At 42.7% G+C, this 18,878-nt stretch overlaps 1 protein-coding gene across 5 annotated transcripts in view; it reads right to left on the bottom strand.

Moving 5' to 3' along the window:
• BAZ1A (bromodomain adjacent to zinc finger domain 1A) overlaps positions 1–17,801 on the bottom strand; it is a 65,590-nt gene extending 47,789 nt beyond the window's left edge. For 4 of the 5 annotated variants that reach the window (XM_064714720.1, XM_064714717.1, XM_064714719.1 and 1 more), the window contains exons 1-3: positions 17,145–17,208; positions 16,304–16,453; positions 9,095–9,373 (exon numbers count right to left, since the gene is read on the bottom strand). In XM_064714720.1, the coding sequence (XP_064570790.1) occupies positions 9,095–9,373; positions 16,304–16,416 (392 nt within the window). In that variant the 5' untranslated portion in view covers positions 16,417–16,453; positions 17,145–17,208. Of the gene's footprint in view, positions 1–9,094; positions 9,374–16,303; positions 16,454–17,144; positions 17,209–17,746 lie in introns of those variants that run through there. The other variant, XM_064714718.1, reaches the window with a different exon arrangement.
• Between the last annotated feature and the right edge of the window lie 1,077 nt (positions 17,802–18,878).

Here is an 18,878-nt window from a genome sequence, read left to right as displayed (position 1 = left end):
AAGGAAGTTGCAGTAGATTGAAGGTATACAAAAGCAAACTGCACTTGCAGCCTAGGCTGCTGCTCCACAAGATGCAGAGATGACTTAACAGCTCCTGTCAAATGGGGAGATCTTCCTTTGCCACTCCTCTTTCCAGCCACATACATGGTGCTTGCTTTTTGCTGCTCTGGCAATCACTTTCATTTATTAATTGTCATGAAACTGGATTCAACTACCTAATAAAAAACTAAACAAAAGAATATACATAAAAAAAAACCCACCAAAAATCCCTAAACCAATGTGAAATGCTGGGTAAACTTGTATCATTATTACCTACTTCAAGCAGCTCACTGAAGGATGGATGAGAACTAGGGCATATGCAAGTTACACTGACCACAGATAAATGCAGAGGAGGATGGAGAGCTGTCCATCTACTCAAGAGGTGGGAGAAGAGGGGCTGCCATTGAAGACCAAGGCAAATAAGTTTTTGATTACCTCAGCCTTCTACTCATCCATTGTCACCACTTTTCCAGCACTGTTTATCAGGGGGTTACACCCTCTTGACCTTCCTTTTCTGGTTAATGCATGCGTTAAAGCTCTTTCTGTTATTCTTTGCATCCCCTGCAAGGTTCAATTCCAGCTTTGCCTTGCTCTTCCCAGGTCACCTGTCAGTCCTGTCTTCATCTGTCTGTGTATTTGCTTCTTTCTCTTTAGTTTGAACATCAGGTCCCTACTCAGCCAGGCCACTGTGCTATTTTCCAGCAGATGTCAGGGTGGTTGAAGACCCCAAGAAGGACAAGAGCCCATGAGTGCAATGGTTGCTGTAGTCAGCAATAGTTCCTGACAAAGCAATAAGGCTTTGTCAATACAGACACCTTGATCGGGATGTCTGTAGCAGTTACCAACCTTTGTTACCAACCTGGTTTCCTTTTGTTGCCTCAGTGTCTGATTTTTACCCACAGGCTTTTAACCGGCTCACGGCTGTTCTTCAGAGACAACTCTTTACACTCATTCCAACTCTTGATGTAAGGGGCAACCCCTCCTCCTCTCTTCCTCCCATCTCTTCTGAACAGCCTGTAGCCATCAATGGTCACAGTCCAGTCATGGGATTTGTCCCACCATATTTCAGTAATGGTAACAAGGTCACAGCTTTCTAGCAGCAAAATGCTTTCCAACTACTGTTTGTTGCTGATGCTGTGTGCTTTGATGCAAAGGCACCCTCAGCTGGGCTGTCAGCTGTGTCACCTTCCTAGAGGAGCACACCCCTGAATTCCTTAGAGATAATTCTCTAGTGGTTTCCCTTTTGGTTTATAATACCTTAGGAGACCCTTGCTTATCTCCATAACACTGTGTTCCAACATGGCTCACACATTTCAGAGTCAGTATAATATAGATGCACTTCAGCTAGGCTACTGATTTCACCCCCAACGCTGGCAAGCCTGGTCTTATCCCTTTCCTCCTTCAAACCTAATTTTAAGCCTTTTCAATCATCCCTGCCAACTCAGGGACTTTTAGACAGGCAAACCCCATTTGTCTACAGCAGGCCTGGTGCCATAGAAACTGTCCCATGATCGCAAACGCCAAAACACCACTGATGGCCTTTAAGCCACGTGTTGATCAGGTGAGTTCTCCTGTTCCTTTCACCGTTTTCCTCCCTGCTACCAAAGGATTTGAGGAAAACACCACCTGTGCTCTTGTTCTTTCAATTTGTTGCCCTAGTGCCCTGAAGTTCTTTTTGACTGCCACGAGACTTCTCTCATCAACCTTGTCACTGCCAACCTGCACAACTAGAAGTCAGTAATAATCAGAGGGCTCAATTAGTCCTGGGAGTCTCCTGATGACATCCCTTACCCAAGTCCCAAGGATGCAGCACACTTGCCTGTGGAATGGATCCAGCTGGCGTATGGGGCCTTCAGTTTCCCTGCAAAGGAAATCACCTACAATCACCTTTCTTTCTTTCTTAACACCCAAAGTTTTGATCCATCTGGCTGGCTGACTTGTTCTGGGCAAGCTCCAAGAGAGAACTTCATCCCCGCTATTTTCTGTCTGACCCTGATATTGCAGACCTTCATACATTTTCTGCAAGGCCACTTGGAAAGGAAAGGGAGGCTGGGGGGAGTTGTCCTGTCTCCCTGGGCAGGGATCTGTTTCCATTGACCCCCACCTTTTAGATCCCCCCTTCTCCCTGATGGTGAGAGGGTCAGGGTTTCTCTGACTCTTGCCAAGCTTCCATCCACTGCATTTCTCTCAGGGACTGGAGGATGTGACTCTACCAGTCTGTTTTCTCTCACACTCCCTGATACTCCTCAGCCTTTTCCCTTCCTCTTTAGAATGAAACAAACCAGAACAAATTCTTTCCTTCATCTCAGCAACTCAAAGACACATACACATACAAGCTATTAGGAGTTGCAACAGGCCAGGTATCTCCATCTACTGCTGCTGGAGAAGTAGAACACAGTTTAAACAAGAGAAGAGAATCTGCACTCTACTATGTAACAGACCCAAACCATTACAGGAGACCAACTGAAAAACCCTGCCACTATTGGCACTTTTGCTTCCCAGTAACGTTCCTCCCAATGCCAAGCAGGCCTTTACATCCAACCAAGGCTGGCGTTAGAGAGGCTCTGAGAGGAGAGACCACTTCTCACAGCTCCTCAATTGAGCATTCTGCACACCAGCTTCTGATCTGGCTGGCACTAATTACTCTGACAGAAATAATACTCTGGTATTCAGCTATGTCCCCATTTCAAGTCAAAAAAACAAGATACCCTGAAGGCTCAGATGAGTTGTAAATGTGTCTCTTTATGCTTTATGATAAGCAGACAAAAACTAACCCTTGGATGGCACATGGCTGTTTCAAATAAGACAGTGGGGGAACACTGCAACACTTTGAAGTCAGCTTTTAAAATAAAACCCACAGTGAATCAGTGAATCAGAAGCAAATTCACTTTTTAAGACACACAAATGAAAGTAATGTTTTTCAAATGCAAAAATTAAAAAAGCACACTTTTTCTAATAATATATAAAGTCAGTTGAATACAGAAACCCCCATAAGAGTAATACAAGAAGCTGTAGTAGCAAGTGCTAAAAAGCACCAAAAAAAAGCTATAGCACCATTCTGTTTTGTCAGCTTTAAGGAAGTTTTTAAGAAGCAAATGTCAAGTAAGTGCAGTCACTCATATCCTTGTCCTAACAGTTTTCATATGCTTGAGAGTAATTAAGGAGGTAAAAGACAAGATCTGAAGGAATAAGTGACATCTTTTACTAAGCTAACTGATACTGTTTAATGCACACACAAACAAAAGCACACAACAAGGAGACAGGTTTTGTGCACATAATGGCTTCCTAAAGTACAGAAAGAGCTTCTGCTTTCGGGTTTTAGCATCTTTATTCAAGTTATAATTAAGATTGTATGTTTCAAAGAAACTAGTAGGAAACACGGTTTTGCTTAGGAAAAGAGCAAGTACAGACTAGCTGTATCAGCTATGTCCTGCAGAATTAGGACAGTACTACACCGGTATATGTATCATTTTGACTGCCCAGCATTTGTTTCATAGCATTAAAAACAAGTAAGCAACAAAACAAACCAAAACCTTTACCTTTGAATTTATAGTTATAAAATAGAGAGTGTGAGAATGAGAGCTAACAGAGACTGGCAGTGCCAATTGTTGTAATAGCTGTTTTAACAGCCCTTAAGAAAGGAGCTGCAGGTTCTTTCCCATATATCATCTCATAGCTTCCACTACTCAAATACAAATATATTTATTAGTCAAAAAATTTACATTTACATCCCAAAGGATTTAAGGGTAGTGGAAAGTAAATTTGTTAAACGTGATATTTCCAGGCCAGAAGTTGACTGATCCTTAAACACCTATGCTGAGAAAATGCATACTGTATTTCCTTTATGAATAGGTAAGCTGCTCTCCAGTACTATCAGAGATGCTGTTTCACAGACACCATGCTAGTTTTGATACTTTCTGGAATTTCAAATTCACCTTTCAAAATAAAGTAGTAAACTTACTTTGTATACAGGAACTTACGTTTAAGCATTACTACTAAAAAGCCACACAATTAGTAATTATAATTTAAATAATTTAAATTCTCTGTAACTCATTAGTCTGAACATGCAAGACACTTTGTCACTCACTACCTAGTGGTCTTACTATATAATAACTCATTCTAGCACTCAGAAGACAACTACAGATAGACAGACAGATAGATATAAGCAACTTGCCAGTTTGAATAGAAAAGTTGGAAAATTAGCTATAACTTTATCTCTTGCAAGGATTATCTTCCACCATCCTGACTCCTTATCAGCTACAGTCTTGACCAGCAACATGCTTCCTGTGCCCCAGTTAAGACTTACAGAGATGAAAACAGTATGCAAATCTTTTAATTGGCCTAATGCAATGGTTAATCCACTCCTAAATGAACACTCCTAAAGCACTGGGACACCAGTGAAAACAACTGAGGAGTTAAAAGAAGTTTGATCTCTGATTATCTGTTTCCTGCAGCTTGACAATTGTCAACATCAGATCATTCAAAGCAGAGAAAGGATCTTAACCTATTCAAATGTATGATCAGATGCAGCAATCTTCCTAACAGAACATCATCTACCACTTCTGCAAGTAGACTCATTTTTAAAAGCATTCTGGTGTTGCTTGGTCACAGACATTAGGCAAGTATTCTTTTGCAGTGGTGTCATCTAGTGGTCAAATTCAATGAAAAAAAGATATTCCTTTCTGTATTATTTTCTTCCTTCTTACACACTGACCTTTAAGCCATCTATTTCAGTCTGTAAGTGGCTGACTTTTTACTTAAGTGCCAAACTAACTGATGGACAAGAATTGGTTGTGCTCCAGCCTCCCCATGGGGAAGGGAAGACATCACCACATAAGCTATTTTCAAGAGTGGAGGTAGAGTTGTCAGATCTCCTCACTGCTCAAGTCACACCAAAAGCTTATAGTTTAATTAACTAATTATCAAACTGCTCACTTATATATCTTGATAAAGAAGGACATTACTTCTTGTGATAGCACCCAGACTCAGAATACTGGTGATAAATGACAATATATTGTTTACATGGGCTATAAATGAAGTTTTTCCTCCAACAAATTAAAACAGTTTTAAAATCCAAAAAGCATGATGCTGACTTCAGGCAGAAAAGAACAGGTCTTACTGCTGAGCAAGTTAAGCTGTTCAAGGGTTTGTTTTTTTTTAGTATGTCTGAGGCATTAGCTGAGGTTACTATTTTCAGGTAGGCCTTCCATATCACATAGTTTCAGCTTTCAGGTAACTGTCTTCAGATGTCAAAATGCTGAAAATCAATTTCACAAGTTTCAAGTACTGAGACAGCAACAAATGGACAGGTTCCTGCAAGAGACACTATTCCTTGTGGAAAACCAAAAGACCAACAGGTACGTGATGGGTCTTGAACTTCCAGTTTTAAATGTCAAAAATAGGAAGCAATTCCAGTAATGTGATCAACATATTTCCTCTCCTTCAATAAAGTGTGAGCTAAAACATTTGCTGCTTATTTTACATCTTAATTTACTATGGCTAACATGAAATATTGCTCTAAACCTCCCCCCAATAAAATCTCAAATAATTTCCATGCCTTTTTCAATAAACTACTTTCCATGAACTGCAATGTGACATTCTAATGAACAATATTTTGCAATATCAACTAGTTTCAATTCTTTAGCAACTTACACTTAATCTAAAATTAAGTTTTCTCTTTTTATTCTATAATGTTTCTGACCAATATTTCAAATAGTAATTTTGTATTTTGTGAAGGCAGTATTACGAAAATGTTGTTACTCAGTTCCTAAGTTTCTTTAACTGGAAATCTGAGCACCTTGTGTTTGAAAGCATAGCACAGCTGCTACTTTGGAGAAAAGTCAGCCACAGTTTGGCCAGAAAAGTCAGACACAAACCAAGAAAGATGGTCATTTTTAATCAATGCATCACCTGAAAGGGTTAAAGAGCAAGCAGAATTATCTCCTTGTTGCTTCTAACAGATTACCAAAATGCACCCATAATTTTTAGAGACCACCTGAACATGGCAGGATTGGGGGGGGGGGGGGGCTTTATCTGCAATTTGTTTCTGGTTGACAACAGCTGTTGGAGACACCAGACATACCAGAACAAGAAGAGGACAGTATGTCCCAAACTCTCCTGAGTTCCTCTTACCAGACCTCAGTAACAAGGCAGACTTAGCCAAATTCAAAACTGAGCACCATAGCAAAAGGCTAGAAACCAGAAGAGACGTAAGACCAGAAAAAGTAATGGAGCATTAGACTCTGCAAAACCAGAACACACAGGTTTCATACAATCAAAAAACCCATCATCTTTCTAGACTCTGAACAAAGAACTTGTCCTCTCTTTGCAAATCAGCTGTCATCTCCTGCAGTGTTACAGACAACTTCATATGCTCAAGGATAAAAAAACATTTATATTAAGCCAAAATGCTAAGCCTTCTAGTGACTGGGCTCCCTAATGCTTATTTTGTTCAAAATCTAGAAAGCTGCAGTCTATCTTATGAGTCTATCTTACACATGCAAAGTCAGGAGTTATAAAATATCAATATTTAAATTGTTTGAACAAGCCTTAATTACATATGCATTATGTAGCAGGCTTGGAATTAAATGATGCACAGAGCTCAGAAAACCAAAAAATCCTGCTGACATTACATGTGCAAAAAACTTTAAAAGCAGCGGAAGAATTTACAACACCACAAAAAAACTGGGTTTTCATGATCTGCCAAATTCTGTTGCTCTCATAGGATACTATTACAATATAGATGGACTGTGGTAACTTTTTCTAGAAGAGATCCCAAAACCGTAGCTGCAAATGACAAATGCACACAAACAGCTCTGCAGAAAGCCGTATTATGTACAAGTAACGTGAGTTGGTACACTTAATCCCCAATGCAGTACTTCAACATGCAGGGCAAAGTCAACTGTTAATTGGCACACAAATAACTACACCTCACCTCCTCCCACTTTGTATTCTTTAATTATGTACCTCTGAGCATCAAAGTCCCTCTGCATTACCATGCTATTTGCAGTGTTTCCTGGATTTAGTATTAAAGGTCGGAACTAGTTCCCTACTATACCTTTGTCTGCAATATCAGTGGCATACAATCAGCTAAGGAAAGTTTTTTATTCTTCATTTTACACCAATTTATACTTATGTAGTTTAAAACATGCAATCTCTAGCAGGCTAATTTGTGATGGAAATAAATTTTATTTGAAATGTTAAATCTTTTGAAAGGTATCCATCTCAGAGGCTCAAGAAATTTAACTTATATCCTATACATGCACTGATCAGTGAAAGTAGAACATACACATCTAACAATTTTGTGTTTATCTCAATACAAGTACAGGTAACCAAGAAGTTTGAATTAAAAGCTGGTAAAAAACCCGCAGCACTCTCTTAAGGTGATATCACAGCTATACCTTTGGAAACATCTTTGGAAAGCTACAATGCACACATGCAAATATTTTAGAAAAGTAACAGGAAGAGTTATTCTTGAGGGGAAAAAACTTTTAGAAGAACAACAGGTTTTTTTGCTATTGTTTTGGAAACTGTTTTCTACATTTGAAGATATTAAGGCATTTCATTGAGCAAAAGAAAAAGAACAGCTTAACAATAGTGACAGTTCATAATATTTGGGTTCCTAAATAAACAAATGAAACAAACAAACACCTTATTCTCTAAGCAAAATACTGCAATACCACTGGTATCCTGAGTCTAGTCATTTGACAAGTATAAAGATGAGAAAGAGAGAAAAACTTTGGATATAGGTTTTCGATACAGAAGGCAGTAACCCTACTGAAGCTGTTCACATCCTGGCTTTGTAGACTGGCACTTTACTGGTTGAAAAGAATAGAGCAGTGAAGAGAAGGAAAGCTTTGCTATTAAGCACTGACCTTATGTACATAACCATACCAATTCCCTTACAACTTATCTCCTGCAGTGCATTGAGATTTTTCTTCCTGGTGCAGTACAAAATTTGCCATAAATAATATCTGGATCAGCCACTACAAAAACTGACACAGAATAACTCCAATGTTCTCCAATGACCACTTTGAAGCAGCCTGCTCCTATCACCCAACAAACACCAGTCTATGCACCAAGTATCAGGCTACCCAGAGGAGTGCTTTCTGCTCTGAAGTGTAAGCTGTCACCAACCTCCTGAAAAAAAGCAAAATACAATGACCCTGCAAACAACAAAAACCCCAGCAGCAACAGCTGAACCCACAAAGGCTTTAGCACCCATTCTGCAGGTACATCCAAGCTAAGCATGTTTTTTCACATCTTAAGCCTCAATCAGGTAAAACTGTAAACTCATTTAGACAAAATATGAACCTTTTCTAGACCTCCCCTAGAAGCTGCTTTAAACAAAGACTCAAGCTTATTTCTGCTATAGAGCATATGTACCAATGATATGAGTAAGAATGCATCTGAAGCTTAAAATTCTTCCAAGGTTTTAATCGGTCTAAGACAGCAATAAAAACATTTGCAGTAAATACACCAGTATAACAGTAAGAATAACATTGAGTGGGAAGAAACTCCTATCAGCCAAAATTCCAAATAATCAGCTATTATAAATATTATACAATTAATTCCCAACTTCACTGAAAATGCAATCACAATTTTTGCACTACCTAAGAAGTAAACATCCAACATTTATCAGTTATTTTAAGCTTTCAGTAGTTTGGCCATTAATTCTGAATGATTCATCAAAATTGTTGCGCGTTTTTTAAATTTGTATCTTCCCCTAATTTCTCACTAAATCTTATTCTACAAACAAACCACCTTTCACAAAAACCCACATTCCTTTGCAAATCCACCACACAGACCAAAAAACACGCAGTGTCAAGACCTGAGAACACTGTTATATCTCCACAGCAACTTCAAAGCTAAGGGAAGGTATCAAGCAAGCAACACAATCCTGCCCTTAATTAAAGTAGGGAAGCGCAGTAATAGTATCGCCAGCTGAAGCATCACACCTCACTTGGATGTATTTGTTTGATGGAGTTTATTACCCTAGGGTTTGGGTTCAAAAATGCACACACAAACAAAAATTAGTATTTTTAAATATACTTACCTTGCACCATTATTTCTAAGTACTTCCACTATTTCATCAACAAAATACCGATCCTTGACATAAGCAAAGATTTCATCACAGATCTCGTGCAGGCGGGTGCGATGGGTAAGGGTGGCCAAGTAGAGAACTGGAATGATGAGTGCTTCTGGAAAACTTTGAAGATTATGTCTGGCTTTCTTCTCTGATTCCAGAGCTTCCTGATATGTGAGTCCTGGTTTACCTGTGACAGCACAGCTCCACACAAGGCTGTTGCACAGAATGGTGCGTTCAAAAAAATCACTGGAAAGGAAGAAAGGTCGGAGGGGGAAGAAAAAAAGAAAACAGTTGAGTTCTGACTAACATTTTAAACTTGCTCACAGTTAATATAGCAGCAAATTGCAAATATCTTTTACAGCACGAAATGCAAAAGCAGCTCTACTCCTCTATAGTTTGTAGATATCAAAGAGTATTTCACGTTTTTCAGGCATGGTAGATTGCTATTGTACAACCAAAGTCTCCTCTCATTACAGACTACAGTAAGAGAATCAAGACTTAGACGTGCTGCAAACAAATATTCATGTGTAAGAAGCCTTTTGCATAATAATCAGCACACTGGGTTTAATAGGTGTCATATCATACTCGCATCTCCCCCATTTCCACAAATATTTGTAAGACGAGCGCCTAAAACTGTTCAAACACGAAATAACTTTAAGATCACAGAAACATGTTGCAACTTGAATAAGTTCCAGATTTTGAGTGCCTTAACTCACAAACTAAAAGATGGGAGAGGCAAAAAATTAATGTCAAGTAGTTCTCTAAATAGTTTTTATTCCTTCACTGTTTGCATAGCTCTTACAAAAAAGTACTGAAATATTTTTTCCTACAAATTCTTTTCCTCCCTAGTTCCTTTAGTAAATATTGATTCTCCTCCTTCCACACATTTCCAATTAAGGCTAAAATTGCATTGTTGTTACTGCTTGCTTACTGGCTATTATATTGGAATCAAGAATGAAGAGCTTTCTTTAGTCAAAATCTGTCCATTTTTGACAGGTGTCAGAAGAACAGCAGCTTATTAAAACATTTTCTAAATGAAGTAGATGATGCATCAATTCACAAAGCCATGTTAAAACATATCATATACTATGGATCAGTGATCAGACAGCAAAGCAACCTTTCAATATGCTCCAATTCAGACAATGCTTTTATGTGCCTTTACAAATATTAATGGACTAGTATTGATAACTACTGAATACACGTGACAAACCAAGCTCAGAAAGCTTTATCAGTCCAACATAGCTATTTCAAAGCACACAGTACTCTCAGTCCATTGCATGCTACATCAGATGCCTATACTGAAGTTTCATTTCATTCCCTTCACAAAAAACCCAAAACTAAATCACACTGTTCCCATTTTTAAAAGGATAGATATGTTCAAATAATTTGTAGTAATGAGGTTAAGAGAACTGGACAGTTCACAGCCAGTTTTTTCTTGCAGTCTCCCTGCAAACCCAAGGTGGCAAATGTTCATCGGTGACACTGATGCAGATGACAGTGTTCACTGCAGATGGACAGATGAACCATAACATTTTGTAAATGAAAATGGAAATTTCAGATTGAGGACAATGAAGGGTCTTGGCTCAGATAATCCTTTCTGTATGAGCACAGGATTCCTCTGAGCAAGATATGCTTTAGGAAGAACCATCAGCTGCAAGAAGGACAGAAGAGGAAGGGATAGATGAATTATCTGAATAATATTTAATAGCTACAGAATTTCAGATTTTTATATCATCTGCTTTCCTGCTATCTACTTAATATATTTGACAGTATATGGATAATGTGGGGCTGCTTACTCTAAAGACAAAAAGGACAAGAACAAAGGAGAGAGAATTAGATAAACTGTTCTTCAAGATATGAAGAACAGATGGCTGTCAGTCATTCTTTGTGCATCTTTATTGTGTATTATACTTATTTAAACATATTAAAGAACAGGTTTGACAAAAATCTGTTCCGTAAGTTTAGATTGGGTTTTTCTGTGAGGTGATAGAATAGATGAAATGTGATCTCTTCAGGTATTGTCTTGCCCTACATTTCAATATTTCTGTATTAGAATAAAGTAATTTTTATGGATGGATATTCAATGGATAAAGTAGCACTTACTTCAATCTTCATTCAGCTGTATTTCTAAATATATTTTTGTGTCTCACTTACCCAAGAGGCTCTTGATAACTATCTTTAGCCAGGAAATAGAAAAACACTCTAAAGAGTTACTAAAAATGTACCAGAATATAATTTTTTAAAAACTATGAAAGTAAAGCTAAAAAAAAATAGGCAAGGGGCATCAGAGAGCAAGGGAGAGACAGAGACAGTGTCCCTTTAAGAGCTGCTGTTATTCTTTGTGAGGGGACACCGGGCAGTCATGCTATTTAAAGCAGCAGCACTGCACTTAAAGGAGAAAAAAAAATTAAAAAACAACGAAAAAATTAATTTAAAAATCCCAGTCAACAAACCTCTTTCTAAAAATTCCTGATCCATGATTATTACAAGTACAAAATGCTAAGAATACTTTAACTGAAACATATTTGAAGTAAATATGTTCCATTTACACATGAGCATATTTTGTGTATCTAGTTTCATTCTCCATCATTTCCTCTTTTGTTTTGTGTGGATTTTTCCGCTGTGAATTTACAGGGAAGAAAAAAAATAGTGTGAAAAACAGCTACATTCCATTTTGCAAGCATTATTTAGCTATCTTTACCTACAGTGCATCAAAACCATCTGTGGCTTAGTCTGTTAGGAGAGCTTCACTGCAATGTTTTAAAGATCTCACTTTAACTTGGTTTGAAAGAAAACAAAATCCCCCAGTATACCACTAAATATACTCCTTCTGTCCCTGTCTCTCTCCAGGGGACATCACTTATCACAAAACACTTGACAAAGACACAACATCTACCAAACCAAGGAAGCAGCAGCAGCAGTGATACCCTTTCCCTTTACTTCAAGGGTGATAATGCCCTTGATCATATTCCACACCCAACTTAACCTCACAACAGCAAGAGCATCTGCTGCTACATCACATCTCAAGCATTACCTGTGTCTTTATCTAGGGTATTATGGTTTCTGGGGCTTCCTTGCTGGTTCAAGATCTCTGTGGCTCTTGGCAACATGGAGGGGGAAATTCATACAAAACACATGCACAAAGGTCACTTGCATGGATGCATCTGCATTCAAGATGTCCAATGCAACTGCAGCACCCTGGTGGTGTCCACATCAGCTCAACGACTCGAGCAGCATGGACTAAAAACTAATTTGTCTTTGTAGTTGTAATTAACACCAACTTCTCAGCTGGATGCCTCTTTTCATTTAATTAGTTAGTTCTCTATGCAAGGTAAGGCAAACTGTAAAATTATCAGCAAATCACTGAGTAGTAGTTTAATGCCACTACTCAGTAGGTATTTGATAGGAGGCAGGTCATTAACAGAAGCAAGAAATAAATTACTGGCAACCTCTGTGCTGACTGTATTTGCAATGGATATAAAAATCAGCCTAGTAATTACAGCTTTTTCTTGAACTAACCAAATATTCCTCTTGATTTTAAGACTGACAATATTTTTAGTGTGCTTCGAGAGCATTTATTGCTAATATTTACTTCCATTCATTTTCTTAGCATATGTTAGAACAAGTAATTTAGTGTACCACAGGAGGGTAACCAGAGAATACTAACTCTGCCATTCTGGATCAGAGTTTTCTTATACTCTTGGTCTCCAGAAGCAGTCAAGAACTTGCATTACAAATAATGCACAAAACAAACAAAACACCATTATAAATACATTTATTCCTTAATATTTGTAGGCTAATTATGCATTAAGGAATACATTTTAAGTGATGAATTTCTCTCCAAGAAACGAGGAAAATTCACCTAATTTAACTAAGGGCTTTTAAAAAGCCTTTTGAAAGATCTCCATTTGACTGTAACCAAGAGCTCTACAGGTCAGCCTCTAAAGAAGTTTCACTAAGTTTTGAAGGTGAGGAGAAACTGCTCTTCCCCGCTCTCACGTTCTAGAATGAGAAACATTCCTACCACTGTGTCTATACTACTCATCATTGTCTTTTTCAAACTATCTTCATATACAAGACTTCCCATACTTTAGTAGTAGCTTTCTCTGCACATCTATATCAGTTATTAACTGTCACAGACTGGTGGCAACATCCCACTGGTTCACTATGTTTTTCATGCATTGCATACATCTCATGCACATCCGTACTTGATTTTCCTACTCTGACCCCACAGACTCTCCTTGCTGGTCTGTCCCTCTAACCAGGAATGTAACCAAGCATGGAAAACATCAGCTTTCCCAGTTTCTGTTACTGAGGATAAATATAACTGGACATGGCTCTCCCTTCTGCAAGGATTACAAAATTATGTGATTGTATTTCGAATTAAAGAGGAAGTACATTCTTTACAGGAAAGTCACTTTACAAAATACTGGTCTTGCCAAATTTTTCTCATATTAGTATAACCATTTCTTATATAGAAAAGAGTAATACTAATGTATGATTTCTAATCAACTCTACTAAAGCTGACACATGCATGAAAGCAGCTTTTCACCACTAAATTTGTGCTCTGCCAAAAACCCACCAAACAACCCAACAAAAAACAAACAAAAAACCAGCTTGAGTCTTAACTGTTTGTAATAGTTAAAAGCATTCATACAGTTGATGTAGGGGGTGAATTCAGATTATCATATATATATATCTGTACAGCCCTCTTCATCTAGTTGGACTGTGGAATTTTTAAATTCTCCCCTCAAATAGTAGATTCAGAGAAGTCTGACTTAGACAATGGCTTTCTTTCATGAAACAGCTAATACAATTTTAAAGCAGTGGGCCCTCCCTATCCCTATTAATCTACTTGCCCTTGCTTAGGCAAAGAAATAGGTAATATTGTTTCCAGAAGGCATTATCAATCAGCAGAGAAAGCTGATGTTTTAAAGGATCAGAACCTTTAAAACTGTCTAAAAGATGACCAGCCTTATGTTCTCCAGCAGATTATGCCATAACTAACAGTAACCTAAACTTACAACCCATCTGTGCCAGAACATTTTGCTAGGTGAAGAAAGTACTACGTTTTTCAATCCAATGCACCAATTTTATCCAACCTAACAAAAAGGGCCAGAAAACAAAACCAAGAAAAAAACAAACCCATTACCAAAAGCACACACACCCCCATACACAAAAAACAAGCACAACAGAGTTTTCTGTGGAGTCTTCCCAAATACCACATTCTAAGGCCTGACCTCTCAGCTAACCACCTCCTGACATTTCTAGGGATCGCTTGTGTGAACACATCTAAATTTACTCCTTAATTCCTGAACTTTGGTTAAGCAAGGAATTTGGTCTTTCATATTTACTGACAACACCTCTGCAGTATAAATATGCCTGTCAGAGTACTTCAAATAGTCACCAAACATTTTGAGGACAGACAGACATTTTAAAAGGATACTTTTCACACCGAAATTGTAGTAAAACTACATGTACCTGAAACATATTTCCCTGTGTCAACAAATACATTAGTGTCATCTAATGATGTGATAATTGTATCCAGAAAAGTAGCTTATCAGAATAAGCAAATCAATATCAATATAAGCAAAGCAATATCAGAAGCTGGGGGAGGGTGACTTAATTCCTACAGAAACAGGAGGCTGTCACCTCTCCCTTGTTGGGTTCTTATACACCCTATAAGGAAAATACTCCTTACAGAACTCCCAACAACATAATCAGGACCCTGAGAGTATATAGTTCAAGGAAAAGTAAGGTATTACCCTTCAAAGTTACCTAATCCAGCTTCTTTAAAATTTTATTAAGCCAAGTGTATTTGAACAACAAAAACAAGTCTAAACATGAAAAAGATTTAGGTGTGCTTTTATTTCATATGTTGCAAACTAAAAGCATTTTAGATTTAACCTCGTTAGTCTGCACATCTTTAAAAAAATATAGTTTGGATGTGGGGGCCTTTTGTAGGTGGGAATGTTGCTGGATCAGACCGGTGGTGAAAACCCGTAATTTATCGACTTTTGAAAAACGTTTTGCTAATACTTTCTGTCCATTGTTCTTACAAGCGGTGAAGTGAGTGGCTGCAAGTTCGGGAGTACCCATGCCATCCGCCTTCACTCGTTAACGGGAATTTCACCTATCCTGCTCAGCTTTGTACATGCGGGGAAAAAAAAAAAAAAAAAAAAAGAAAAAAAAAGAAAAATATATAAAGGATGTGAGAGCGATAGAAGAAGCGATAAAAGCCTCGCTAGGAGAAAAGCTCCTAAGGTGACAGGTGCGCTCGCTGGGCTTCAGGCGGGGTTAAACCCCCGGCTGTGCCGCACGGGAGGGCTCCGGCGGCGGGACCCCTGCCCCGCCGGACAGGTGCAGCGACCCCGCGCCGCGCCGCGCTGCCCGCCGGCCATTTCCAAGCGGAGCAGCCGGCAGCTCCCCGCGGAGGCGGGGCGAGCGCGGCCCTGGGCGGCGCGGCGAGGGCCGGCAGCAAGGGGTTAACCGCGGCGGGAGCCGGCCGGGGAGCCCAGCCCGGAGGAGCCCCGCGGGCCCGGCAGCCAGTGCCCCCTGCCCGGCCGTCAGCACAACAATAGGGCACCGGCACACGCCGGGCGGGCGGCCCCGCTGCGCCGCTGAACGCGGGCCCGGCGCGGCCCCTTCCGCGGGGCGGCCTAGCGCCGAGCGCCGCCGACACGCGGCTGCCGGCGGGGGCAGACGGGAGGGAGAGCCCGAGCCCGGCAGACGCTCGTTGCCGCCCGCCGCCTCCCACACGCGCAACTTTCACTTCCCCGGCGGGGGCAGGGGCGACACCGCGGAAGGAGCGAGAGAAGGAAGGGGGAAGGAGCTGGCTGTCTTCCTTCCCCGAGGGCGAAGGGGGCTGCGGGGTACCCCCGGCGAGGAGGGGCAGGGGAATCCCTGCCACAGGCGAGAGATCCGCCCTCTCTTCCCCCATCCCCCTCGCGAGGGCACAGGCTCGGCGCCAGCCGCGGTCCCCCACTCACACCCCCCCGGCAAGGCTCCCCGCAGCGAGCCGGGGAATCCCCTCTCCTCCCTCCCTGCCCGCCCAGGTGTCAGAGCGTTGGGGGCTCCAGCCGCTCGCTGCCCGCCGCCGCCGGAGCGCGGGGGGGTTGGCGGGGGAGTGCAGGACGGACATAGGGACGCGGACACCGACCCGGGGCTGTTTCTTACTCGTAGTTCCTGAAGATCTCGTTAGTGACCCTGCAGTAGAAAACACGCTCGTCCGGCCGGAGGTCGGCAGGGGGCTTCACCCTCACGAAGGGCTTTCGGTGCAGCAGCGGCATTGCCCCGCTCCCGGCTCTCTTCCTGCCCCAGGATCGGCTTCAGAGGGTACGGGGGAGAATAAAAAACACGGAGGGATTAAGCGAGGCAGAGGCGCCCACCAGCCCGGGGAGGAGGGAACGGGCCCGGCGTGTCCCTCCTCCCGGGGGAGCCAAGGCAGGAGCGAGCAGAAGCGAGCAGGAGCGGCGGTGGCGGCTCGGCGGAGCCTTTTGTGTGCCCGACACGCCGTTGCCTGCCTGGGACTGCGCGCGGACCAACGGCGGCACCTTCCTCCGCCTCCGCCCGCCTCACAATGGGGCCATGACGCCGAGCGGCGGGCGGAGGCGGCAACCCCCGCGCCAGCCGCGCAACGTGCTCGGCTCGGGGATACCCCGGCCGCGCTTTGTCTACTGCGGCGCCCCTGCCTTCGGGTCACCCCCTTTCCCCCGCCTCTGACCCACACACGCCGGGCCGGACACCAACTTCCACTCCCCCGCCGCCTCCGCCTCCTCCTCCTCCTCTCCGCAAAGCAAACACCCAGGAGGGGCAGCGCCGACCACTTATCTCCCTCCTTCCCTTCTTGTCGGGTCGCTGCCTAACTGGGGTCCTCGCCCTTCCCGCCCCGCGCCTCGCCCCGGCCCGGCGCCTGCCGGGCTGCGCCGCCGCGGGACAGCGCGGCCGCGGCGCGGGGGGCAGCCCGGCCTCCGGCCTGTCCAGCGGGGGCTGCGGAGCTCCCTCCCCTCCTGCCCACCTGGTGCGGCCGCAGGCTCTGCTCGCTGCTCGGTCGGTGCGGAGCGCGGTCCCCCTCGCCGCGTTTCTTCCCTTTCCTCAGCCCCCCCCCGCCCCCCCCTGCCGGCTCCTGGGAAGTTTTTGATCTACTTCTTCAAGCCCTCAATCAGGAAGAGCTGCGGGGAGGAGCCTTCCCCTGCTCTCCCCTACATCTTTATTGGCCGCTCGGTGCCTTCCAGCGTGTGTCACACAGGAAGACAGCGAGCTACATTATTAATTAATGGCTGAGAGGGCGCATCCTCCATTTTTGAATTATCAGCGGAGCCCTCCGGTGCGGGGGGTGCGCGCAGCCCGGCTGCCGGGGGGGGGAAGGCGGCTCTCTCGGCGCGGCAAGGCGCTGCGGCCGGGCCGGGCCGGGCTGCGGGCGGCTCTAGCGCGGCGACCCCGGCACGGCGGTCACGGCTCGGCGGGGCGGCCGAGCCTGCGGCGGGCGGTGCTGCCCGCCCGCGCCTCCGCCCGCGGCGGCAGCAGCCGGTGCCGAGGGGCCGCCGAGCAGCTGTGAGACCGCCGGCCCCGGAGGGACCCACCGCCGGCCCCGCAGCCACCCCTCTCTGCCCTTCGTACCTGCCCTGCGAGCGGCGCCCCGGCGCGTCTCCTGCGGGGCCGATCCCGGCGGATTTCGGCGTTTGACAGTGCAGGGCCGGGCGCGTTGCTCTCTCAGTTACAGCCCCCGAGCCACGGTGCTATCGGCGCGGGCGGGGGCGTGCGGGTGTATTTTGCAGAAAGTGTGATTGTATATAATTAAGATGAGCGTGAGGGTTGTACGTTGGCCCCTAACATTGCTTTTCCTTCCAGTTCACCGAAAATGTCATTAAATGGTTTCATTAATGTATTAATTTTTCATTACCTTTTTTTTAAACACTAATGCATTTACAGTGTCACTGGTAATTAAAACTGGAGTATTAAATTAATTGCGTTCCTAAGAGTGCTAGCCAGGTTGGGAGACAAAAACCACAGAAAGTCCACATCCATTGTAATTAACCAGAACTAAGTGAAGTGTTTATATTAAAAAAATCTACAGAGTAACTGCAGAAAGTCCCTAGAACTATTGAGGTGGTTAATATCTGAAGGCTGATACCTAAATAATTCAACTGAAAATGCCGTTCCTGCAAATAAAGGTCCGGTGCTGTTTCCTGCACCTGTGCATGGTTTTTCTTCTTCTGCAAGTAAAGGCAGCAATCGGTGCTGCTGTAGCATGTGTGACTAAAGCCTAAAAGAATGTATACATACAATCCATTAATTACTTTATTTTAAAAGGTCAGGTTTTAATCAAAAACACTGAAAAATGTTAATGTTCACTACCTCAAATTAAGTTTACAAAGCTTGAACTGCAAACCAGGTTAACTCCCGAGTCTTACCAGTTTATTTTGCTTTACCAGCTGGCTTCCCTTTCAGTTTTTATTTTCTTTCTAGCAAAGGGCACAAATGCTACTTTAATTAATGCACTTGTATCTAACATCTGGTAATTTCTAGTCAACTTTGCTCAAAACTGTGTAGTACGCCATGCTTATGACATTTAGTGTTGCCAGCTCAGGGTTGCAGCAATTTTGCAACACTTAGCTTTGTTTTAAGCTCTTCAGCAGATGGAATTTAATTGGAACCTCAGGTCACCTTAAAAATGATAAATCTCAAGTTTGAGAGAAATGCTGGAATAGGCAGCCCCAAAAGGCTTACGAATTAGAAGGGAAAGAAAGCT

The sequence above is a fragment of the Zonotrichia leucophrys genome, chromosome 5 (assembly GCF_028769735.1).
Source record: "Zonotrichia leucophrys gambelii isolate GWCS_2022_RI chromosome 5, RI_Zleu_2.0, whole genome shotgun sequence".
Taxonomy (NCBI): Eukaryota; Metazoa; Chordata; class Aves; order Passeriformes; family Passerellidae; genus Zonotrichia; species Zonotrichia leucophrys.
This window is presented reverse-complemented; position numbering and strand designations above follow the sequence as displayed.